This window comes from Panthera tigris, chromosome D4, assembly GCF_018350195.1.
Source record: "Panthera tigris isolate Pti1 chromosome D4, P.tigris_Pti1_mat1.1, whole genome shotgun sequence".
Lineage (NCBI taxonomy): Eukaryota > Metazoa > Chordata > Mammalia > Carnivora > Felidae > Panthera > Panthera tigris.
The window spans coordinates 63,033,095-63,052,806 of NC_056672.1; the positions used below are offsets into that span (position 1 = coordinate 63,033,095).

The following is a 19,712-nucleotide window of genomic DNA, read 5'->3' on the forward strand; positions in this document are numbered from 1 at the left end:
AATCCAGAATCTTCATAAAGCTTGTCTCAGTCGCACAGGACATCACTATAAGGTTTTGTTTCCTGTCCAGTGTGTGGGGCACAGACGCTAGATTGTGCTTCTGACTTGTCTTCGGGCCCCTCAGGTGGAATTGCGGAGTGCGGTGGAAGAGGCGGTTAAGGAGACTCCGGAATACCGCTGTATGCAGTCACAGTTCTCCGTCCTGTACAACGAGAGCCTACAGTTGAAAGCGCACTTGGACGAGGCCCGGACTCTGCTGCATGGCACCAGGGGGACCCACCAGCGCCAAGTTGAGCTCATCGAGGTAGCAGCCCAGCTTTGTCTTTTGCGCATCAGCTTTCCTGCCTCATAAATTTTATAATTTTTCCCCCTTGCAAGCAATTACTGCTCCTCCAGCAAACATGTATAGACGGGCCATAGGTCTTTACTCTGCTAGATGGTGGGCATCCTGCCGTGAGAGATCATACAGCCTGGTGGGGAGAGTATAGTCCATTAGAATGCAGGTACAACAGAGGCATGGCCAGGAGAGGCAGTGATTAAGGAGACAGAGCATCTCATTTGACTGTGGAGACTTCCTGATTCCACTTGCCAAAGTGAAGTGTGAATCTTAAGTTTGCTGATAGAAAAAAATAGGAGAAGGGCATTTCCAGCAGTGAAAAGAGCAGATTTAAAAATAGTGTAGAATGGCTAGAGCCTTATGTGAATGGGAGAGAGAAGTGGGTGGAAGCTGCCTCACTTTACAAGCCTTTCTAGCATGCGAGGGCCAACGTACAAGCCGTTACGACATGCAAGGGCAAATGTGAATGCTTTTTTTTAAGGCAGCTTATTCACGTGTTCGCTTCTGTATCTTCCACAGTCGTTAAGGTAAGGTTTGTAGTAGTTGGTCTCTTACTCTATGTCTGCCAAAAGAATCAAATTTAATATGTCTTGCCTTACATATGTTTATGTACTGTTTTATTGTTTAGTACTCCAAGTAAATGACTACGTTCTCAGAGTGAGGAGGCATGTCCTTTATTTCTTTAATATCCTGCCAGTCTGCAAATCAGTCTTTGTAGCTGCCTGGTGCTCATTAAATATCGACTGAGTTGGAACTTTTCAGAGTAATCCCTTCTAGTAGATCCTTTTCTTCTTCTTAGATCGGTCAAAATTAAGAAACCTAGTAACAGGATATGATGTCTTCACATTTTGATAAGAATTTTTGATTGGGTCCTTTTTCTGGGTGTAGCGAGATGAGGTTAGTCTTCATAAGAAGCTGAGGACCGAAGTGATCCAGCTGGAAGATACTCTGGCCCAGGTCCGCAAGGAGTATGAAATGCTGAGGATAGAGTTTGAGCAGACCCTTGCTGCCAACGAACAAGCAGGTATAATTATTCTCGCTCCATCCTGCGGTTTGCTGCAAGCGCCTTCCTTGAAAAACACAATGTGGTTCCCTGGATTTGTTGGTATGAATGGGGCTCGGGTGTCCCAAAGAACCTTAAATCAAATCACTGTAATTCATTTTGGCTCACGGCCTGGGTGTTTGTTTTTCAAGATTGGCCAGTTTTGTTTTCCTCTTCTGAGAAGGAATCTTGCTTTTGGTAATTTTCCCAGTTTCTCAGAGGTCCCTGATGGTACTGCGCTTTCTATCCTTGTGCCTTTTTCCTTATCAGAGTTCTTGCTAACATTGCTGTTGCTGTATCTAAGGCCCCATAAACCGGGAGATGCGCCACCTCATCAGTAGCCTCCAGAATCACAATCACCAGCTGAAAGGGGAGGTCCTAAGGTATAAGCGGAAGTTGAGAGAAGCCCAGTCTGACCTGAACAAGGTAACCAGGAAGTGCAGAATGAGTGTGGTTTGCTGTTGAGTTTGGAGAGCTGGTTTTGAGTGAGGAGAGGAGTGTGGCTGCCACAGGTGATGTGCTGCTTTCTGCCTCTGTCCCCCAGACGCGCCTGCGCAGCGGCAGTGCCCTCCTGCAGTCTCAGTCTAGTACTGAGGACCCGAAGGACGAGCCCACGGAGCTGAAGCAAGATCCTGAGGACTTATCTGCCCAGTCCTCTGCATCAAAGGCATCTCAGGAGGAAGTCAACGAAATTAAGTCCAAACGGGATGAGGAAGAGCGAGAACGAGAAAGGAGGGAGAAAGAGAGGGAGCGAGAAAGAGAGCGGGAGAAGGAAAAGGAGAGAGAACGAGAGAAGCAGAAACTGAAAGAGTCAGAAAAAGAAAGAGACTCTGCTAAGGACAAAGAGAAAGGGAAACATGATGATGGAAGGAAAAAGGAAGCAGAAGTTATCAAACAATTGAAGATTGAACTCAAGTAAGAACAGAATTTAAAGTATCTGTTTCTGACTCAGAAGCTAGGGTTAGGACATCATGCATGAAATGTTGGGTTGATGGCCTGGCTTACAGATCATTATAATATTTTGGGTGTAACTAAATGCACAGTTAATTATGATCTCAGTTCTCGATCAAGTGTACAGCCCAGGTGGCTTGCATGGGCTACCATGTAGTTGGGTTCAGCGGTCGGGTCTCCGTAAACGCTGCAGCTGTAGCCTCATTCTTCATGATTCCAAATTAAGGGGCAGTGTGTCATGACTTAAGTAATACTCATGAGAATTATTGAAACTAATTACTGGCAGCTTGCCGGCATGAATTTTAATTTAAATTATACTGGGTTGAGTTTGTATCACTGTAACTTGAGCAATATTGATCTGTTTGCCTGGCAGTTAGCTGGTTTGTGTATGTATCAGATCATTAAAGAGATTTCTTAGGAGGTTTACTCCTGCAGGCGTTGAAATGGTAAGACGAACCTTGTGGTTAATGAAACACCCAACGTAATATCACATACTGCCCCTTCTCTTCCTGCATAACCAATACTTTCTCTGGTAGATCTGGTTATTCCTTGCCTCCCAATGGTTGTGGTTGTGCCTTTACTGATACTTGGATTTGAAGGACAACTGTGCTCAAAACATTTGAACTTCTTTGGTATATAAAAGTATAGGTAAGAGGCCTGATAATTTAGTAAGAGGTGGAAGTTTCAGCCTTCAGCTGATGGCTAATCAGTCCACTATCAGATCTAGTTTTCTCCCCTTTTTTTTTCCTTCCTTCCTCTTAATTGCTTTAAGGCAAATATTTTTTTTTTAAGTGTGGTATCGGAATCACCTGGATGACTTCTTTAAAATATGTTCCTGGACCTTAGAAACCTCAGTTTCTAAGAGTGGGGCACCAGAATTTTGCCTATTTAATTAGGGCCACGGCATGTATTTTATAACTTTATGTTGGAGAACGTGGTGTGAAGGGAGAAATGACTCCATTATCCAGCTTGCTTTTCTGTAGTTTCTGAGTGTATCCACAAGTCTCCTGACGGTTTGTGTGAAAGTTTTATCTTTCAGATCTGTGACGTAAGGTGTACATAGAACTGTTATAAAATATTTTGCTCAATTCAAAATTCCCTTGCTCTGATGTCCTTTGTTTTCTCATTGCACCATCCCCCTCCCTCTATCACCCTCCTCATAGGAAGGCACAGGAGAGCCAAAAGGAGATGAAACTATTGCTAGATATGTACCGCTCTGCCCCAAAGGAACAGAGAGACAAAGTTCAGCTAATGGCAGCTGAGAAGAAGTCTAAGGCGGAGGTAATCTAGTCTGCCATTACCTGTCATTCTGGTTAAAATCTTCATTTGTGGGATTTTCCTTCACATTTCTGAAGGATATAGTTTTCTTTCTTCATCTTTAAAGTTAGTGTTTAAAACTCAGGATTTTCTTCCCTTTCAGGGACCATCTAAAATAAAATAGATTTCTGTACTCTCCACTAGGTGGTAAGGTATATCAGAATTTCTGGGAATAGGAGTAACCTTTTCAGACTTTTTTAGTACCTCTTTCCCATATAAATCATTGTTATGGTGAGTCTCTTCTCTGGTTATTTTTGGGAAGAGTGTCTTATTCTCTTAAAATTTGGGGGCCTTAAGAACAAATGGTGAGAGCCACCATCCCGAGGGAAGGTGCACGTGTGCTCCTCACCAGCGGTGCGTGTACAAGTGTGTGAAGTGTGATGGGTGCGCTAGGATACCCTTTGTCTCTTTTCCCGGTTTGGCCAAGGTTTTCCCGGTTTGGGGCCCTCCATCTGTGCACGGGATTAACTGAACTTTGACATTGTATCATAGCCTCTTCTTTTTGTGTGTGCGATTCCTTACTTTCTCTAGTTGGAAGACCTGAGGCAAAGACTCCGGGATCTAGAGGATAAGGAGAAAAAGGAGAATAAGAAGATGGCTGATGAGGATGCCTTGAGGAAGATCCGGGCAGTGGAGGAGCAGATAGAGTACCTGCAGAAGAAGCTGGCCATGGCCAAGCAGGTGGGTGCACGCTCTTTAGTTAGGTTTTTCAGTAAATGTTGCTTGACGGCTAAGTTATTGACAGTGAAATTTGCGCTTTCATTCTAGTCTTTTCTTTCTGTGAATGTCTTTTACCCTACACATATGTTTGTTTTTACATTGAAGTGTTTCATTCTTCAGTTATTTCGTTTTACATATTTGTGAGGCAGGAAATTTCCTATTATTTTCAAATGGATAGCCAGTTGTTCAGACATGGTTTATTGGGGCATCTGTCCTTCCTCTGCTGATCTGGAATCAGGGATATAGTGAGTATTAATGAAAAAATAGATATATAAATTTTTATATGCATTATGATTACAAATATCTGAAACTAAGAAAAACATGCCCCCAAATAGGTTATAAATAAGTAACCAGTATGTTAACTGTGGTTGTCCTCTGGGCCCTAGAACTGGAGAGACTTTTCCCCTACTCACCATGAACGTATTTTTAAGTCTCAAGGAATTATATTAACTTTGAGTAATAAAGATAACCAAAGATGGAAAAACCATGTATGTTCACTGTGAGGAACAGCTTCACTGTTTCTAAGAAAGAGCAAAATGACAAAGTGAGGTGGTTTTAGTGGTGACTTGATTATTAAGTACTTTGAGAAGATGAACTTTATTAGAACATATATGCATTACAAAATTTTTGTAGTGTTTATTTTTGAGAGAGAGAGTGAATGTGAGTGGGGGAGGGGCAGAGAGAGAGGGACAGAGGATCCAAAGTGGGCTCTGCTCTGACAGCAGAGCCCGACGAGGGGCTCAAACCCACAAACCGTGAGATCATGACCTGAGCTGAAGTTGGATGCTCCATTGACTGACCCACCCAGGCGCCCCCCCCATATGCATTTCTTCTATAAAAAGTGGGGTTTTGGCTTTTCATAAATCTGTTGATTGCCAATTTGTCTCCATTGCTCTTTTTTAAGAAAAAAACTTATCAGGAAATTGTACTGCTATAGGTTCTAGTACAAGTGGAGAGTCATACTGTGTTTTATATAGAATACCTTATCTTAAAAATGTTAATCGTGCCTAAGTTAATGTGTAAATTTAATATCCCAAGAAAAATACTAAATTTTTGGTTTTGTTTCAGTATTTTTGGTTTTATTTTGGTACTAGACAGATTATATATATGTTTATGTTTATTACTATTTTTTAAACAGTGATTTAAAAGTATGGAAAAGTAAACAAGAAAGGTCAGGAAAAGCAGTGGGGTTGATGGGTGGCAGTTCCTATCTCTATCAGATGTAAAAATATGAAGTTTCAGTAGATAAAGTACCTTGAGACTAATAGACTGTTGGAACTGAATAGAAAGTCCAGAAATAGACCAGAGTAACATGGCTATTTCATAAAAATGTGCCAAAGATACAGTTTTACGTCAGTGGGGGAAAAGAAAGACTACTAAATGTGGCAGGGCAGAAAGAAGCAAAATAATACTGGGAAAAAGTTGGATATGTACTTGAACACTGTATACTGCGGTAATTTCCAGATGGATCACAGATAAAATATCAAAGAAATTAATCCATAAGAGTTAAAACAAATTCCTTTATAAATTTGGAATGGAAGAGACCTTTTTAACTATTAATAAAAGTCAAAAATATGAAAAAAATTGATAATTTTGACTTATGAAAACCCATGAAACTTCTACGTGGCAGAAACCACTATTAACAAAGCCAACAGATATATGATAAGCAGAGAAAATATATTTCTGACTCTTAGCACAAAAGAGCTTATCTTTCTACTATATAGAAAAGTCTCCAAAAATGATAGAGAAGAAAACCCAACACCCTAGTGGAAGAATAGGCAAAAGATCTGGCTAGTTCAGAGAAAAGAATACAAATAGTTCTTCAACATCTGAAAAGATGTCCAGTCTCATTTATAATAACAAATGTAGGGGCACCTCGGTGGCTCAGTCGGTTAAGCGTCCGACTTCGGCTCAGGTCACGATCTCATGGGTTGTGAGTTTGAGCCCCGTGTCGGGCTCTGTACTGACAGCTCAGAGCCTGGAGCCTGTTTCAGATTCTGTGTCTCCCTCTCTGCCCCTCCCCCACTCGCGCTCTGTCTCCCTCTGTCTCAAAAATAAATAAACATTAAAAAAAAGTTTTATAATAACAAATGTAAGTGAAAAATATTTTTAGAGACTGTTATTCACCTGTCAGATTGTTATGTGGTACTACTGGAAAGTCTCTGTAGTTAAAATCGATACAGTGGTGGAAAACTATGAGAAAATGTGAGGTTTCATCATGAGAGAAGTTCTTGTAACCAACTGCTAATTGATCAGTTTGCTAGATTGTAGTATGTATAGTTTTTGTCTACCTTTTTTTTTTTAAGTTTATGTATTTTGAGAGAGTGAGTGAGCATAAGCTGGGGGGGAGGGGCAGAGAGAGAGAGAGAGAGAGAGAGAGAGAGAGAGAGATGATCCTAAGCAGGCTTCATGTTGTCAACACAGAGCCCGATGCAGGGGTCGATCTCACAAACCATGAGATAAAGACCTGAGCTGAGATCAAGAGCTGGTGGCCCAACCACATGAGCCACCCAGGCACCCCTGAAGGTTTTAAGTAATCTCTGCACCCGACGTGGGGCTCAGACTCACAACCCTGAGATCAAGAGTCACACACCATACCGACTGAGACAGCCAGGTGCCCCTAGGTTAATTTATTTCTTAACGAATACTGGGAAAGTTTAGTTTCCAGTGCTCATTTCTTTGGAGTTAAAAGATTGTATTAACATAAGGGTTCTTTCTCTGTGTTTTATGTATGTATGTATTTATTTATTTAGAGAGTTTATTTTTGAGTGGGGGGAGGGGCAGACAGAGGGGTGGGCAGAGGATCCGAAGTGGGCTTTGTGCTGACAGTTGAGAGCCCAATGTAGGGCTTGAACTCATGAATTGCAAGATTATGACCTCAGCTGAAGTCAGAAGCTTAACGGACTGAGCCACCCAGGTGCCCCTTGTTTATTCAATTTTTTAAAGTTTTTATTTGCTTATTTTGAGAGAGTGTGAGTGGGGGAGGGACAAGGAGAGAGGGAGAGAGAATCCCAAGGAGGCTCCATGCTGTCTGTCAGTGCACAGCCCAACACAGGGCTCGATCTCAGGACCCTGAGAACGTGACCTAAGCTGAAATCAAGAGTCTGATGCTTAACTGACTGAGCCACCCAGGCACCCCTCTTCCTCCATATTTTAGGAGGAAGAGGCTCTCCTCTCTGAGATGGATGTTACAGGCCAGGCCTTTGAAGACATGCAGGAGCAGAATATCCGTTTAATGCAGCAGTTGCGGGAGAAGGATGATGCAAATTTCAAGCTCATGTCAGAACGTATTAAGTCCAATCAGATCCACAAGTTACTTAAAGAAGAGAAGGAGGAGCTGGCTGACCAGGTTTTGACTTTAAAGACTCAGGTAACTCGGCTTTCCTGAATTCTGTTGAAGTAGGGCACTTTCTTCATGCATTAAAGAATGATTATTGTGGCATTTTTTTAATAAGAAAAAACCCAACTTAATGTACTTTGTTAGCCTTCTGGTAAATAAATTATACATCCCTGCAAAGGAGTACAGTATAGCTGTTAAAACAGATGTGGATCTGCTAATATGGAAAATGTTATTGATTTATTTTCCTTTCCTTTTGTGTTAAAAATGTGTACATCTTTGTGTGTATGTACTGTGTATTTTATAAATTCTCTGGAAGGCTGTGTGAGGAACTATCACTGGTTACCTGACTACCTCTGGATGTTGGGATGAGGGTTCGCGGGTGTGTGATTTTACTTTTTACCCTTTGGTGTTTATTCTATTTTGTGTGTGAATTTCAAGAGAAAGACTACTTTAGAACTTCTAGCCATTCTGAAAATGATACACCTGGGCTTTTGTTTGAGCTGTAGTTTATGTGGTCTAATGTGAATCGCCAGGCATGGAGAGTTAGTATGGCCGAAGGAGATGAATATCTAGAAATATAATTTCCTTTGTTCTTGGCAATTTGGAGAAGAATATTTTCAGTGGTTTCTTAGACTCTTGCTTGAATCATCAACAGCATTTTTTTTGTTTTTTGGTTTTTTGCATGAAAAGTGAAGCTTTTGATTATTGTAGTCTTGCATGCTTTTTGAAGGGTTCATGGGTAAAGACAGTGATGGCTTGAGATTTCTAACAAACTCTTTTTGTAGGCCTAACGGCACCTAGTCAGTTAATTTTTTTTTCGTATTTGTTAAAAATCTGATTTTTTTTTTTTTCCTTCAAAGGTTGATGCTCAGTTACAGGTAGTAAGGAAATTGGAAGAGAAGGAGCATCTGTTACAAAGCAACATTGGCACAGGGGAGAAGGAACTGGGTCTTAGGACTCAAGCCTTAGAGATGAATAAACGCAAGGTATGATTGCTTTACTCTGTAATCTAAAGTGATGATTGGTCTCAGGAGCAAATAAGTAGGACACTGATGAAATTACAGGTTCACTTTCTTCCTTGGACTGGGTTAATGTTTTGCCTCACTAGCAATGAAGTGATGTGATTTGTACGTCCCGCCTAGGCGATGGAGGCAGCCCAGCTTGCAGATGACCTCAAAACACAACTGGAATTGGCTCAGAAGAAGCTACATGATTTTCAGGATGAGATTGTGGAGAACAGTGTCACCAAAGAAAAGGACATGTTCAATTTCAAACGAGCCCAGGTAAGAGTGATTATACTTTCTTTACATTTCACCTTTTTAGGTGTTTCCTGAGCTCTGAAATGACCCATGTTATGAAGAGTCATTGGTCTAATGTGTGTCGTTTCCTGCTTGATTGTTAAGTTCCTTGAGTGAAGAGACCAAGTCTGCTTTCTTCACTGTCATATCCCCAGAGCCTGTCATGGTGGGATGAAATAAATATTTATTAAATGAATGAATTGGTAAATTTGTAAAGTAGCAGTGTATCAAATTAGAGGATTTTTAAATTCCATAATTTTTCTATATTTGGCATGTCAAATGATTCTAATGATGACTTCCTATCCTTATCCATATATCTGTAATTATTTTAATCCAGTCTACCTTCAGCTTTAAACTAATTACCTTAAAATTGACTTATCAAGTTATTAATTTTTTTTTTTAATTCTTAGACTGTATTTTTATGGAACTGAATTGATAATAGTTAGGTGCAACTCAGGTTTGCTAATAGATTATGGTTTTGGGCTCTGGAACAAAAGATGATGGTTTTGTGTTCTAGGTTCAGTTCTCTGCATACCTATAAGATAATTGGACAGAAAAGGACAGAAAATCCTTTCTTTCCACAGCATAAAGTTCAAGTTGAAGCAATTTTCTCTCAAAATTGGCAGGTCTTGGGGAGTGTGTCTAATGGGTATGCTGTTTTACCACAGGAGGACATCTCTAGACTTCGAAGGAAGCTGGAGACCACAAAGAAACCAGACAATGTACCCAAATGTGATGAGATCCTGATGGAGGAGATTAAGGATTACAAGGTTGGGAAAACTGCCTCAGTGATTTCTCTGTGTTTTGTCCAGGCCTGAAGTGGCCTGCTAATAGAGTGGGAGAATAAATACTGGTCTTTACATGAAGGTAACCAAAGGATGGTTTATTTTATTTATTTATTTTAAAGTTTATTATTTTAAAGTTTATTTATTTTGAGAGAGAGATTGGGGGGGGGCGGCCTGCAGAAAGAGGGAGAGGAAGAATCCCAACCATGCCCTGTGCTGTAGGCACAGAGCCCAACATGGGGCTCGGTCTCATGAACAATGAGATCATGACCTGAGCTGAAATCAAGGGTTGGACACTCAACCGACTGAGCCACCCAGGCGCTCCAAGGAAGGTTTACTGTACGTGTGTGGGGAAGTGGCACTCTTGGCAGTGATTAGTGGGTTTCCTGGTTGGTTGTTTGCTTACATATGACAGCCATTTAAACTTTTATAGTTGATCAGATTCTGGCTTCTTTTTTTTTTTTTTAGGCACGCCTGACCTGTCCATGTTGCAACATGCGTAAAAAGGATGCCGTACTTACCAAGTGTTTTCACGTGTTTTGCTTTGAGTGTGTGAAGACACGCTATGACACCCGTCAGCGCAAATGTCCCAAGTGTAACGCTGCATTTGGTGCCAATGATTTCCATCGCATCTACATTGGTTGAGCCAAGCCAAGAGAAGAAGAGGGAATGGCTAGACAGGCACCTATTCAGTAACCATCAAACCTCTACCTCTTCTCACCTTGACTGTCACCTACGGGCAGTTTATCTGTCAACTACCTTTCCTTTGCAGACTGTACGTCCAGGTTCTCCTCCCTAATAGCTACATGACTTCAGGGAAAAGGACTGGTAAAGGCAAGTCTTGGGTTTTAGATGAATTAGAAACAAACCTCTTATTTGTCTTCCCCACCAGCTTGTTTCTTTCCTGCTTTTAGATTTTTTAGCATTTTCTTCTTCAGGCTTAACTGCATAAATAATCGTGGATTGTGCATTCCTCCTGAAGAAGCAAGTTGGTACTCTTGACATGGAGAAGGGAACAAAGAAGAGTGGAGACACATGGCTATTTTGGGGAGTGAGGGAGATCTTTTAGAAATAAGCTATCCATGGGCACAAACATTTCTTGATTTGGGTAGTAAACTTTTTGTAGACTCGGATTATAAAATGGTATAATTGTGCTTTTTCCTGGACGGTTTGAAGCCTTAATGAAATTATGTCCAGGATGATTTAGTTCATTTCCTATTCACTAACAAAGTAACTTGTTAAGGTCAGCTGGTTTCCATGTTGAAGTTATTTAAGTTTTGAATGTTCTACTCATTGAAAGGTCTTTAAATTTCTTGAGGCCAGAATAATTTCAAATGCAATCGCCCCTTTTATCTTATAATGAAATCAAGATTGGAGAGGATGGGGAACAGGACTGAGATGGTGAAGAGATCTTCTGGGTACTCTGGGAACTTGATTACAGGGAGGTCTTGGTGAGCCATGAATTACTCTCATCTGCCTCTCTACAGGGATTCTTGTGATCCCTGTTCCCCAGAAGATTCTCTGTAATGTTTCTGTAGGACTTTATACTCCATAAGCTTCAATTAAAGCAGGATTCAATTTGCTTTAGTGTTTGTGTTTTTCTTGGGCAGTAGGTGGTTTGGGTTTGGATATTGACTGTTTATGACACTTGGCTAGGAAAGCTGGCCGCCCAGGATTGGGGGACTGCAGCCTGTGGAACATTGTGGAGGAAACCACTAGTCCCATGGGAAGCTGGGTTTAGGGGAAGGTCCTTTAGCTGGGAAGAGCAGGGAGTGCCTAGTCCCAACTAGTTTGAAGTCCTGGCAACATGGAGAGCTCTTATAGTCATTTTGAGATAATTATCAAAAATGGTGGTGGTTTTTGGACAGTCTGGCTTCTTTTTACAGACGAGGCCAATGAAGGGACTTCAGGGATACCCATAAATTGTATACAAAATTTTGTGTTGTATATACATTATTCATAGCTTTTTTCAGATTCTCAAAGGAATTTTGAAACTTCACAAATCCCAAAGAAGTTCAGACTTACTGCTGTAGATCCATAAGGAACTTTTTAGACAATTTCTTTAATGCCTAAATAGAATGCCAATTTCAAAGATTATTGGAGAAGTACTGGAGTCTTCTCTTTCTTTTTTCAGGTCTTATGGGGGATGGTCTCTTTTTTTTCTTGACTTTCCTTTGTTATCTTGGAAATTGTCTTGGTAATTTGGACCAAAGTCTGGGTTGATCTGCTTTAAGGCATGTGTCTTTACATCTTACCCTCTAACTTCTGTAGGGATCTTTTTCAAAGGTGCTCAGCCATTTCTGCTAGTTGTGGCATTCGTACATGAATTTCAGGTGGGATTCCTTATTTTCTTAATCTCAATCCAGATCCAAAGGCATATTTGTCCTTTGAGGGCCGTTCTGTGCACGTAGTACTCTATGCGTGTCACTTGAGTAATGAATGGGATTTGATATTGTGGCGATTCAGGGGGAGCTTCTGGACAATAGAGAAGTGGTCATCGGGCTTCTTTTAGACCTAACTGGGATGGTGATGCTCACTTCTTGAAGGAAGCTGTGTGCTGCTCTCATCAGTTTCATGGTCATTTGCTGGTGTGGAATGCCTTTATGCTTTGGTTTTTAATTTTGTTGAGGACTGTCGATTGATAGATAAAGCCAAGTACCAGTGAGTCTGCAGAAAAATTTCGACTACTTGTTAACCATGAAGCCTGACTTGAGACAATAAGACAGCTACATTGAGAGGATGTAGACACTGGTGGGTGGTGTGCATGTTGGATTGGTTTACACAGTAGGAAACCCCTGGTGTAGAAGTAACCTCAACATTTCCTGGATCTGTAATCGTCCCACCACAAAGAAAAATTGAGCTTTACTTTCTGGAGGTTTCTGTCCAAGTTTGGTCTCTTCCTAATGGTAGATATCAAGGTCTTATTTGTAGCATACTTCACAGATACTAAAATAAGGACATGGAAAGAACAGTGTCTTAATGTAGTTCCCAGTCCCCAGCAGAGGGCCTGGTACACAGCACTCCAGGAAGGTCCACGTGGTAGGTTAATTCAGCTCCTTGCTTCTGCTAACAGGTCCTCTGAAGTCTGCTGAATTGGACCAATGTGTAATTCAAACCCTACTCACGTTTTTTCACTGTCCAAGTGGAAACAATTTTTCCTCATATTGAAGTTACTCTTCAAATTTGATTTTCCTAAAATATATTACTGTATTTTAAATTTCCTTTTGTAGTGATAACAAAAGGAATTATTATGAATTCTAAAACTACTACCTCTGTTCAAGATAACCCATGATAGCTAGGGTGTCTTTTGTAGGTTTAGTCTTGTTTTGAGGGAAATTATAGATAAAGTTGGAAGCAGTACATTTGCATTAATAAAATAATGCTATCCTCTGAGGATTCCAGGTTACTAAACTCTATGGAGTAGAATGATTGGAAAGATAGGATGTGGGAGCTGAAAGGAACTTTAAATAAACTATGTCCTTATTTTAAAGAGGAGGAAACCGGTCCCAGGGCCACTCAGTTTAGTAGTAACAGCAGAATCAAAATGTGGCAATCAGACCTCTGTTTTCTTTTACCCTAAGTGGAGACCTGTACAAATAAGAGTGCATGTTATCAGGAAGATAATAAATTAAAATACTTTGAGTCTCCTTAGTCTTTTTGAAGACATACACGAACCTAGTATATTTATCTTTTTTTTTTTTTAAGTTTATTTTGAGAGAGCGAGAGTGCGCACAAGTGGGGAAAGAGCAGAGAGAGAGAGAGAGAGAGGGAGAGAGAATCCCACGCTCACAGCACAGAGTCCAGTGTGGGGCTTGATCCCATAAACCATGAGATCATGACCTGAACTGAAATCAAGAGTCGGACGCTTAGCTGACAACCACCCAGGTGCCCCAAGGAAGACAAAGTTTTAAATACACTAACATTAAAAAAGTCTTAGCTAGGTCTCTGCTGTGGACTGAATGTGTACCCCCAAAATTCATGTATTAAAACCCTAATCCTCAATGTGATGGTATCTGGATATGGGGTTTGGGGGAGGTAATTAGGTCTTAGTGTTGAACTCTCATGCTGGGATTAGTGCCCTAACAAGAAGAGATGGGAGAGTGCTTGCTTCCTCTCTGCTTTACACACACACACACACACACACACACACACACACACACACACACACGGTAAGTGTTTTTGTCTCCATGGTACCTGATGTGCATTTATCAGAATATATGCCACATTGTTTTGCCAGTATCTCCCCACTGGACTGAGCTCTGTGGGGTCAGAATCTGCTGTTTATCTTTCTCTTTCCAGCAGCTAGCACAACATCTGGCTCAAAATACGCATCCAATGAATGACTGAATGATGCAAAACAACATTGGGTAAGCTGGTGGTTGAATTAGATTGCCAAAGATTTGTATTTGTATGATATTCAACTTGGTTATATTCCCAAAGAATGTGTGTGAAGAATGCATCCTGCTAGCAGGTTCATGATGGCAAGGTTGCCAGCCACGAAAAGTGTGGGGTGTGTCACAAACTGCAGAGTGCCTGAGGCTGTGGGACTGCTGCCTGATTTTCAGCTGTATTTGTACCAGTTCTCGGTTGGGCCAGAAAGCCAGAGATGCCTAAAACAGCTGTTTCTTTGAGCCTCGGGGGCTACAGTGTTGAGTTCAGTGGTGCAGTTAGTGCATCGGCTTCCTTTTCTGTGGAGCTGGGGACCAGGCTGAGGCAGGGGCTGGGGGAGCTGTGGCAGACTGAACGGGGGTTGGAGGAAGGAGAGGAGTTGTAAGGCAATGATCAGAATCCTGGCAATGGACAATGGCTGTTCTGGAATTGTACCACCTGTGTGTCAGTCTCATCCTGCCACTACTCTCACTAGCTGTGTGACCTTGGGCAACTTCCATAATGCCCTGAGTTGTAGTTTTGCCATCTGTAAAATGGAGTTTACTTTAAATTTTTTTGTGTATTTTTGAGACAGAAACAGAGCACGAGTGGGGGAGGGGCAGAGAGCCCGATGCAGGGCTTGAACCCACGCACCGTGAGATCATGACCTGAGCTGAAGTCGGGCGCTTAACCAACTGAGCCACCCAGGGGCCCCATGGAGTTTATCTACTTTAGACTAGGTCTAGAGAACCTGTGCCATGGGGTTCTAACGAAGATTAAATAAGTGCTCAGTAAATGTTAGCTATGACAGTATTGTCTGTTTATAGGTAGGGAAAAGGGCAGATTATGAGAAGGTCTTCGAGCTTACAGAGCATGCCCATCTTACTCATTGCTGTGTCTCTAGCACTTGGCTGTTTAACGAGCAGAAGGCTGTTGAATTACCACATGAGGGTGGTCCGGGCAGAATTTTTTAGAGATCTCTCAATGTTGTGGAATTTCCTAGAATGTCTTTCAGACGAAGTCACTTCGATTCTACTTTGTGATGCCTGGGCTCTGAGTTTTCTCAGTATGTTTTGGGACCATGTTATCTCAACTAAGTAAATGTATAAATCACAGCATGATTGGGTCTCCTATGAGGAAGGGGCTGGTACCATGCCCGTATTTGAATCCCCAAAGATAATGCCAGCAGTACATTGGAAAATGAAGTTTCTATCTGAACATTTATTCCACAGTCATAGAAACTGAAGATGGAAAAGACCTGAGGACATCTAGTCCATCCACATGATTGTACAAGAAAAGTGGCTGGAGCAAAACAGCCTGTTCACTTCATGCTCACGAGACAGCATTTCAATTCTTCCTGGAGCGGAGCGATTGCACACACAGTACAATGAAGACACAATGCACTCTTTACAAACCTTAAGAAAATACTTCTAAATACGTTATTTTCATAAAACGATTGGGGACTAAACTGAAAAAGTGAAGGAGTCCTGGATTAGATGGGTGGTGTTGGTGGGTGAAGAAAGGAACAACTCAACAGAGCAGGTCGTGAAGCGGTTCTTTCCGTGACTACAGGATTTTCTGGTTTGCCTATCAAAAATGAGTTGGGAGGAAGAGAGGCTCTAAAGTACTTTCTTTCCCCTTCATTCTTTATCCACACCTAGGACGTGCGTATTAGCTCCAAGACTTTGTTGGACCCAGCACCAACACTGGAAGCCCCCAGCCTGGAAGACATGGCTCAGTTTTACTTGGTGGCTGCTCTGGTTGGCAGAGAAGCGGAAGCTCCCAGATAGGGCTTGTGCAACAGCAGGATCCATGAATAATGGAGAGTCCCCTCCAGGCATGTTGAAGAGCTCAACTGGTTGTATCCCTGTGGCTGCCTCACTTGTCTTCCCATTCTTCCAACTCCTCTTTAATGGCTGGAAGGATCCCCTTGCCTCTCCACCTCGAGGCATCCACACTCTGGGGCCCTTATTATTATTGACAGGAACCAAAGTGTAGCCCTATCAGTTCCTGATCACCCCGTGGTACTTGACTGTGTGCTTCCTGTGCCAGAGGAATTTCCCCTTGGGACATGGGATGGGGTGTGTAACACAATCAGGCTGTCATGTTCCAGGTTTCACCACACCAGAGCTTGGATTGGAAAAGAACGGGCCTTCCTGATCTCATGAAACAAGCCCAGAAGAGGAGGCAAGGTAGCATCCCTGATCTTTTTTCCTTATTAAAATACCACCTTCCACCTGAAGATTTTGATCTTTGTGTTTTCTGAGCCTAAGGGGAGCTGAAAGAACAGAGGTGGAGAACAGAAAGGAGGGTTTTCAAAGGACCCTCCATTTCATGAACTCTATAAAACACAACACACTGTTTCACACATTGCAAAACACTGTTCAATTACTACCGATAAAAACAATCATTGCTACTTAAGACAGCTTCATCTCACCACAAGCAATTACACTGTTTCTTTTTATCCAGAAAATGGAAGCATTTTAAGCAATGCTGACAGCAGTAAGCCTGCTTTCAGCCCCTGCTGCTGCTTGCCGCATCCTGGCCACTGTTTTGGCCAAGTTCCTCAGAAGATATTCGAGAAGCTGTGCACTGGCCATCTACTTTGTGGATAGGCAGGGCCGTCTGGCATGTTACCACTGCTCAGAACGCCCCAGGAGAGAAGCTTAAGGTAAACCCGTTATACAAAAATCCAAACTTACAAAACAGATACATTAGGGGATAATTAATTGCATTACAAAAGGATTTTTTACAAAAGAATTCACCTCTGGGTTCCTTTAAATAGCCAGCTTCTCAAGGACAGTCAGAATATGAGCTGAGTTATAAAAATGTCTATGTACATTAGGAGCATGGCTGTTACGTGAGTTGAGGTACACCTGTACATCAGCCTTCCAGGCCGCGCAGAGGTTTGGGGAGTGCAGAGCATGATGGCAAGAGTCTACAGCATCGTCAGCTGTTGCAGATGGGTGGGGATGGCTACCAGGCATAATTTTCCAAAGACAGTCGCAAACCTATTTCTGGGCCTGGGGCGAGAACATGGGAGGATAGGGCATTTCAAAGCAGAATTGTCCTTTCTGTTTCCAGGGCTCCCCGTTCTGTTTCATCTGTGAGGCTGAAGTCCAACTAGAACCTTCCCACCTCTCTCATCAGTATCTCTGTGCCTACATCCACCCCAGGGCTTTCTCGGACAATTAACTAAAGTGTTATCTAATTACAGCTTAAGGAATTATCTTTCCCTGGGCACTGGGTAGTGCTTGGCGGAAACACAGGAGAAATTTTGTGATTGAGGAGCCTTTCCAATGATGGGCAGCTGTTACAGAGCACCGTGCTTTGGGACAGTGCTGTGAATTCATTGTGGGCGTTCCATTTGCTATGAGGGCGGAGCAACGTAACTGGTAAGTAAAGAAGTCTAGTCCTGAATGGTGCCCTGGGGTGGAAGTGGCTGTATGGAAGGTCAGTCAGCAGCTGGGTGCTGCAACATAAACTCAAAAAGGCTCTTACTGCTCCCCGGGCCTGGAGCAGCCATACTTCTTGAAGTGTTTCTTGAAAAGTAATTGTTGGATCACACCTGTCCATCACCTGGGAGAGTTCGTTAAGAAGTAGGTTTCTGAGCTCACCTCCAGACTCCCCAGCTCACCCCATCTGCTGGGGGAAGGCCCTGGCAATCACGTTCTAATGGGTTCCTAGATGCTTCCTACCTCCACTAGCCCTGGGAACTGATGTTCCATAGTTGGCCAGGACTTTCCCTTCCTGCCAGGACATGGATGCTGGCACAGAGGGGAAGCCAGGGTACTGGTATCACTTTCTCGGGGCATTGGGTGGGGCCTGGGGGAGAAGGGAGGGACCACACCTGGTCACAGCCCCTCAGGGATGAGTGGGTGTGGGGCTGGGAGACGGACTGGGTAGTGACCAGTATAGCTCTGGACAACACAGGGGACAGTCCCAAATGTTAAAGCTTGGTGTTTGCAGGGGAGGTTTGATTTTGGGATTCCTAGAGCTGAGGCAAGTGCTGATTTGAAAATGGCCTGGAATGTGGTTTGCAGAGCATTTTCACTTCACCCACAGTGCCAGCTCACATGTCCCGTACAGGCAATAAGCAGGGACATTCCAGTATCATCCTAAGGCCACATCCGTGCTTTGCTTTTCTTTATAAAAGGCACACTCTAGTGGAGACGCTTAGATTGGAAGTACAGTCCTATTCATTCCTTAGCCAAAGAGCTTTTCTGGCCTGGAGCTTTTGTTCTTCAGCATGGTGTACATTTTTAATGTACTCACCTCTTCTGTCTGTCCTGTTCCCACTCACTCACCACATCCCTCTCCCCTTTCATAGTCCTACTAAATGTGGGTCAGGATGGTGTCGGAGATCAGGACCCTCTCAGAAACATGGCTGTTGCCTGATCCAGTCAGTCCTTGGTCTGCTGTGATGCTAATGAGTTCACTTAATGTTTTACATACCCGCCTCACTGCCCTTTCTCTGGCCCTTGTCTGGCTCTACATTCAGAATGTAGGAACAAATGTAGATGGGAGACTTGTATCAAAAGCCCCAACCCTGGATAATCCTGTTCTATACAAAGATTAAAACCAGGTATGAGGAACAGTTTTATCTCCTGTTGGTGTTAGGGCAGAGAAAGGGCTAAAACCCAGAACTATGTGTGTGGCACCCGATGAAAAGGTTTTCAGGAGCTGGGGTTGCCCGGTCATTTACAGACCCTTTACCACGCAGTTTACTCTTAATTTACGATCCCTGCTCTTGAAATACCCCTACCCTGGAGAGCTAGAGAGTCAGCTTCTGAAGAGCTGTGGTTTTAGGCTATGGGATGAGCAGACTTGACCTCTAAGAAGACTTAGACCTCACCTTCCCCACACTTGTGTCAGTAGTTACAAAAGAGCATTACAAAGTGTCTCAAGGGCTCAGAGGAATGCCAGGAACTGAGAAGGGGAGCAGCACGGTCACCTAGGACTCACAAGTCCGGTTTGTCCTTTGATACTCTTCCAGCTCCGTTTTCCTGCTCACGGCCAGCTGCAGCTCCTGCCGGATCACCTGAATCTGCTTCTCGAGCTCTGAGAGTTCCTGCATCACTGAGTTCCGAGCTCCATTTAGGGAGTCCGCCTTTCCATTGGTGGTCAGCGAGGCAGGGAGCTCTCTTCTTCTCGGAGGGAGTGGGATGTCCTGGTGGGCCTGGATGCCCAGCTGGTTTTGTCCTCCTTCGTCACTAAAGATGTATTTCCGCCGGTTGTCATGACTCAGACTGGAAGTATTCCACACACTGGAATGCTGATGGGGTCCCACATTGGACCTAGGAAACAAAGACACATCAGATTTACCTTCCATTCTGCAGCTCTTAGAGTGCTGTCCCCCGACTGTTGGCCATTTCAAACTGCGGCCGTGGAGCTGGTTATGCATTCAGAGGTGAAGCCACAAAGCCAGGGACAGATTCCTGCTGGAGTGGCACAGGGACAAAAAGAGTCAATACAGTTCTTTTTCAACTGCAGTTCAAGGTCTTAGCAAATCGGAATGGGTGTGTCATCTGGAGGGCTGATGGACCAGGGTGTG

At 42.9% G+C, this 19,712-nt stretch overlaps 2 protein-coding genes across 6 annotated transcripts in view; one reads left to right on the forward strand and one right to left on the reverse strand.

Moving 5' to 3' along the window:
- The window catches only part of RNF20 (ring finger protein 20), a 29,653-nt gene extending 16,221 nt beyond the window's left edge, over positions 1–13,432 (forward strand). For all 5 annotated transcript variants that reach the window (XM_007089257.3, XM_042964186.1, XM_042964185.1 and 2 more), the window contains 11 exons: positions 125–304; positions 1,226–1,361; positions 1,684–1,805; positions 1,924–2,294; positions 3,494–3,611; positions 4,179–4,328; positions 7,525–7,737; positions 8,568–8,693; positions 8,850–8,990; positions 9,674–9,775; positions 10,259–13,432. In XM_007089257.3, the coding sequence (XP_007089319.1) occupies positions 125–304; positions 1,226–1,361; positions 1,684–1,805; positions 1,924–2,294; positions 3,494–3,611; positions 4,179–4,328; positions 7,525–7,737; positions 8,568–8,693; positions 8,850–8,990; positions 9,674–9,775; positions 10,259–10,435 (1,836 nt within the window). In that variant the 3' untranslated portion in view covers positions 10,436–13,432. The remainder of the gene's footprint in view (positions 1–124; positions 305–1,225; positions 1,362–1,683; positions 1,806–1,923; positions 2,295–3,493; positions 3,612–4,178; positions 4,329–7,524; positions 7,738–8,567; positions 8,694–8,849; positions 8,991–9,673; positions 9,776–10,258) is intronic.
- Positions 13,433–17,538: 4,106 nt separating this feature from the next.
- Positions 17,539–19,712, reverse strand: part of GRIN3A (glutamate ionotropic receptor NMDA type subunit 3A) — a 169,143-nt gene continuing 166,969 nt past the window's right edge. Inside the window, exon 9 of the mRNA XM_007089320.2 lies at positions 17,539–19,455. Within this exon, the coding sequence (XP_007089382.2) occupies positions 19,113–19,455 (343 nt within the window). The 3' untranslated portion in view covers positions 17,539–19,112. The remainder of the gene's footprint in view (positions 19,456–19,712) is intronic.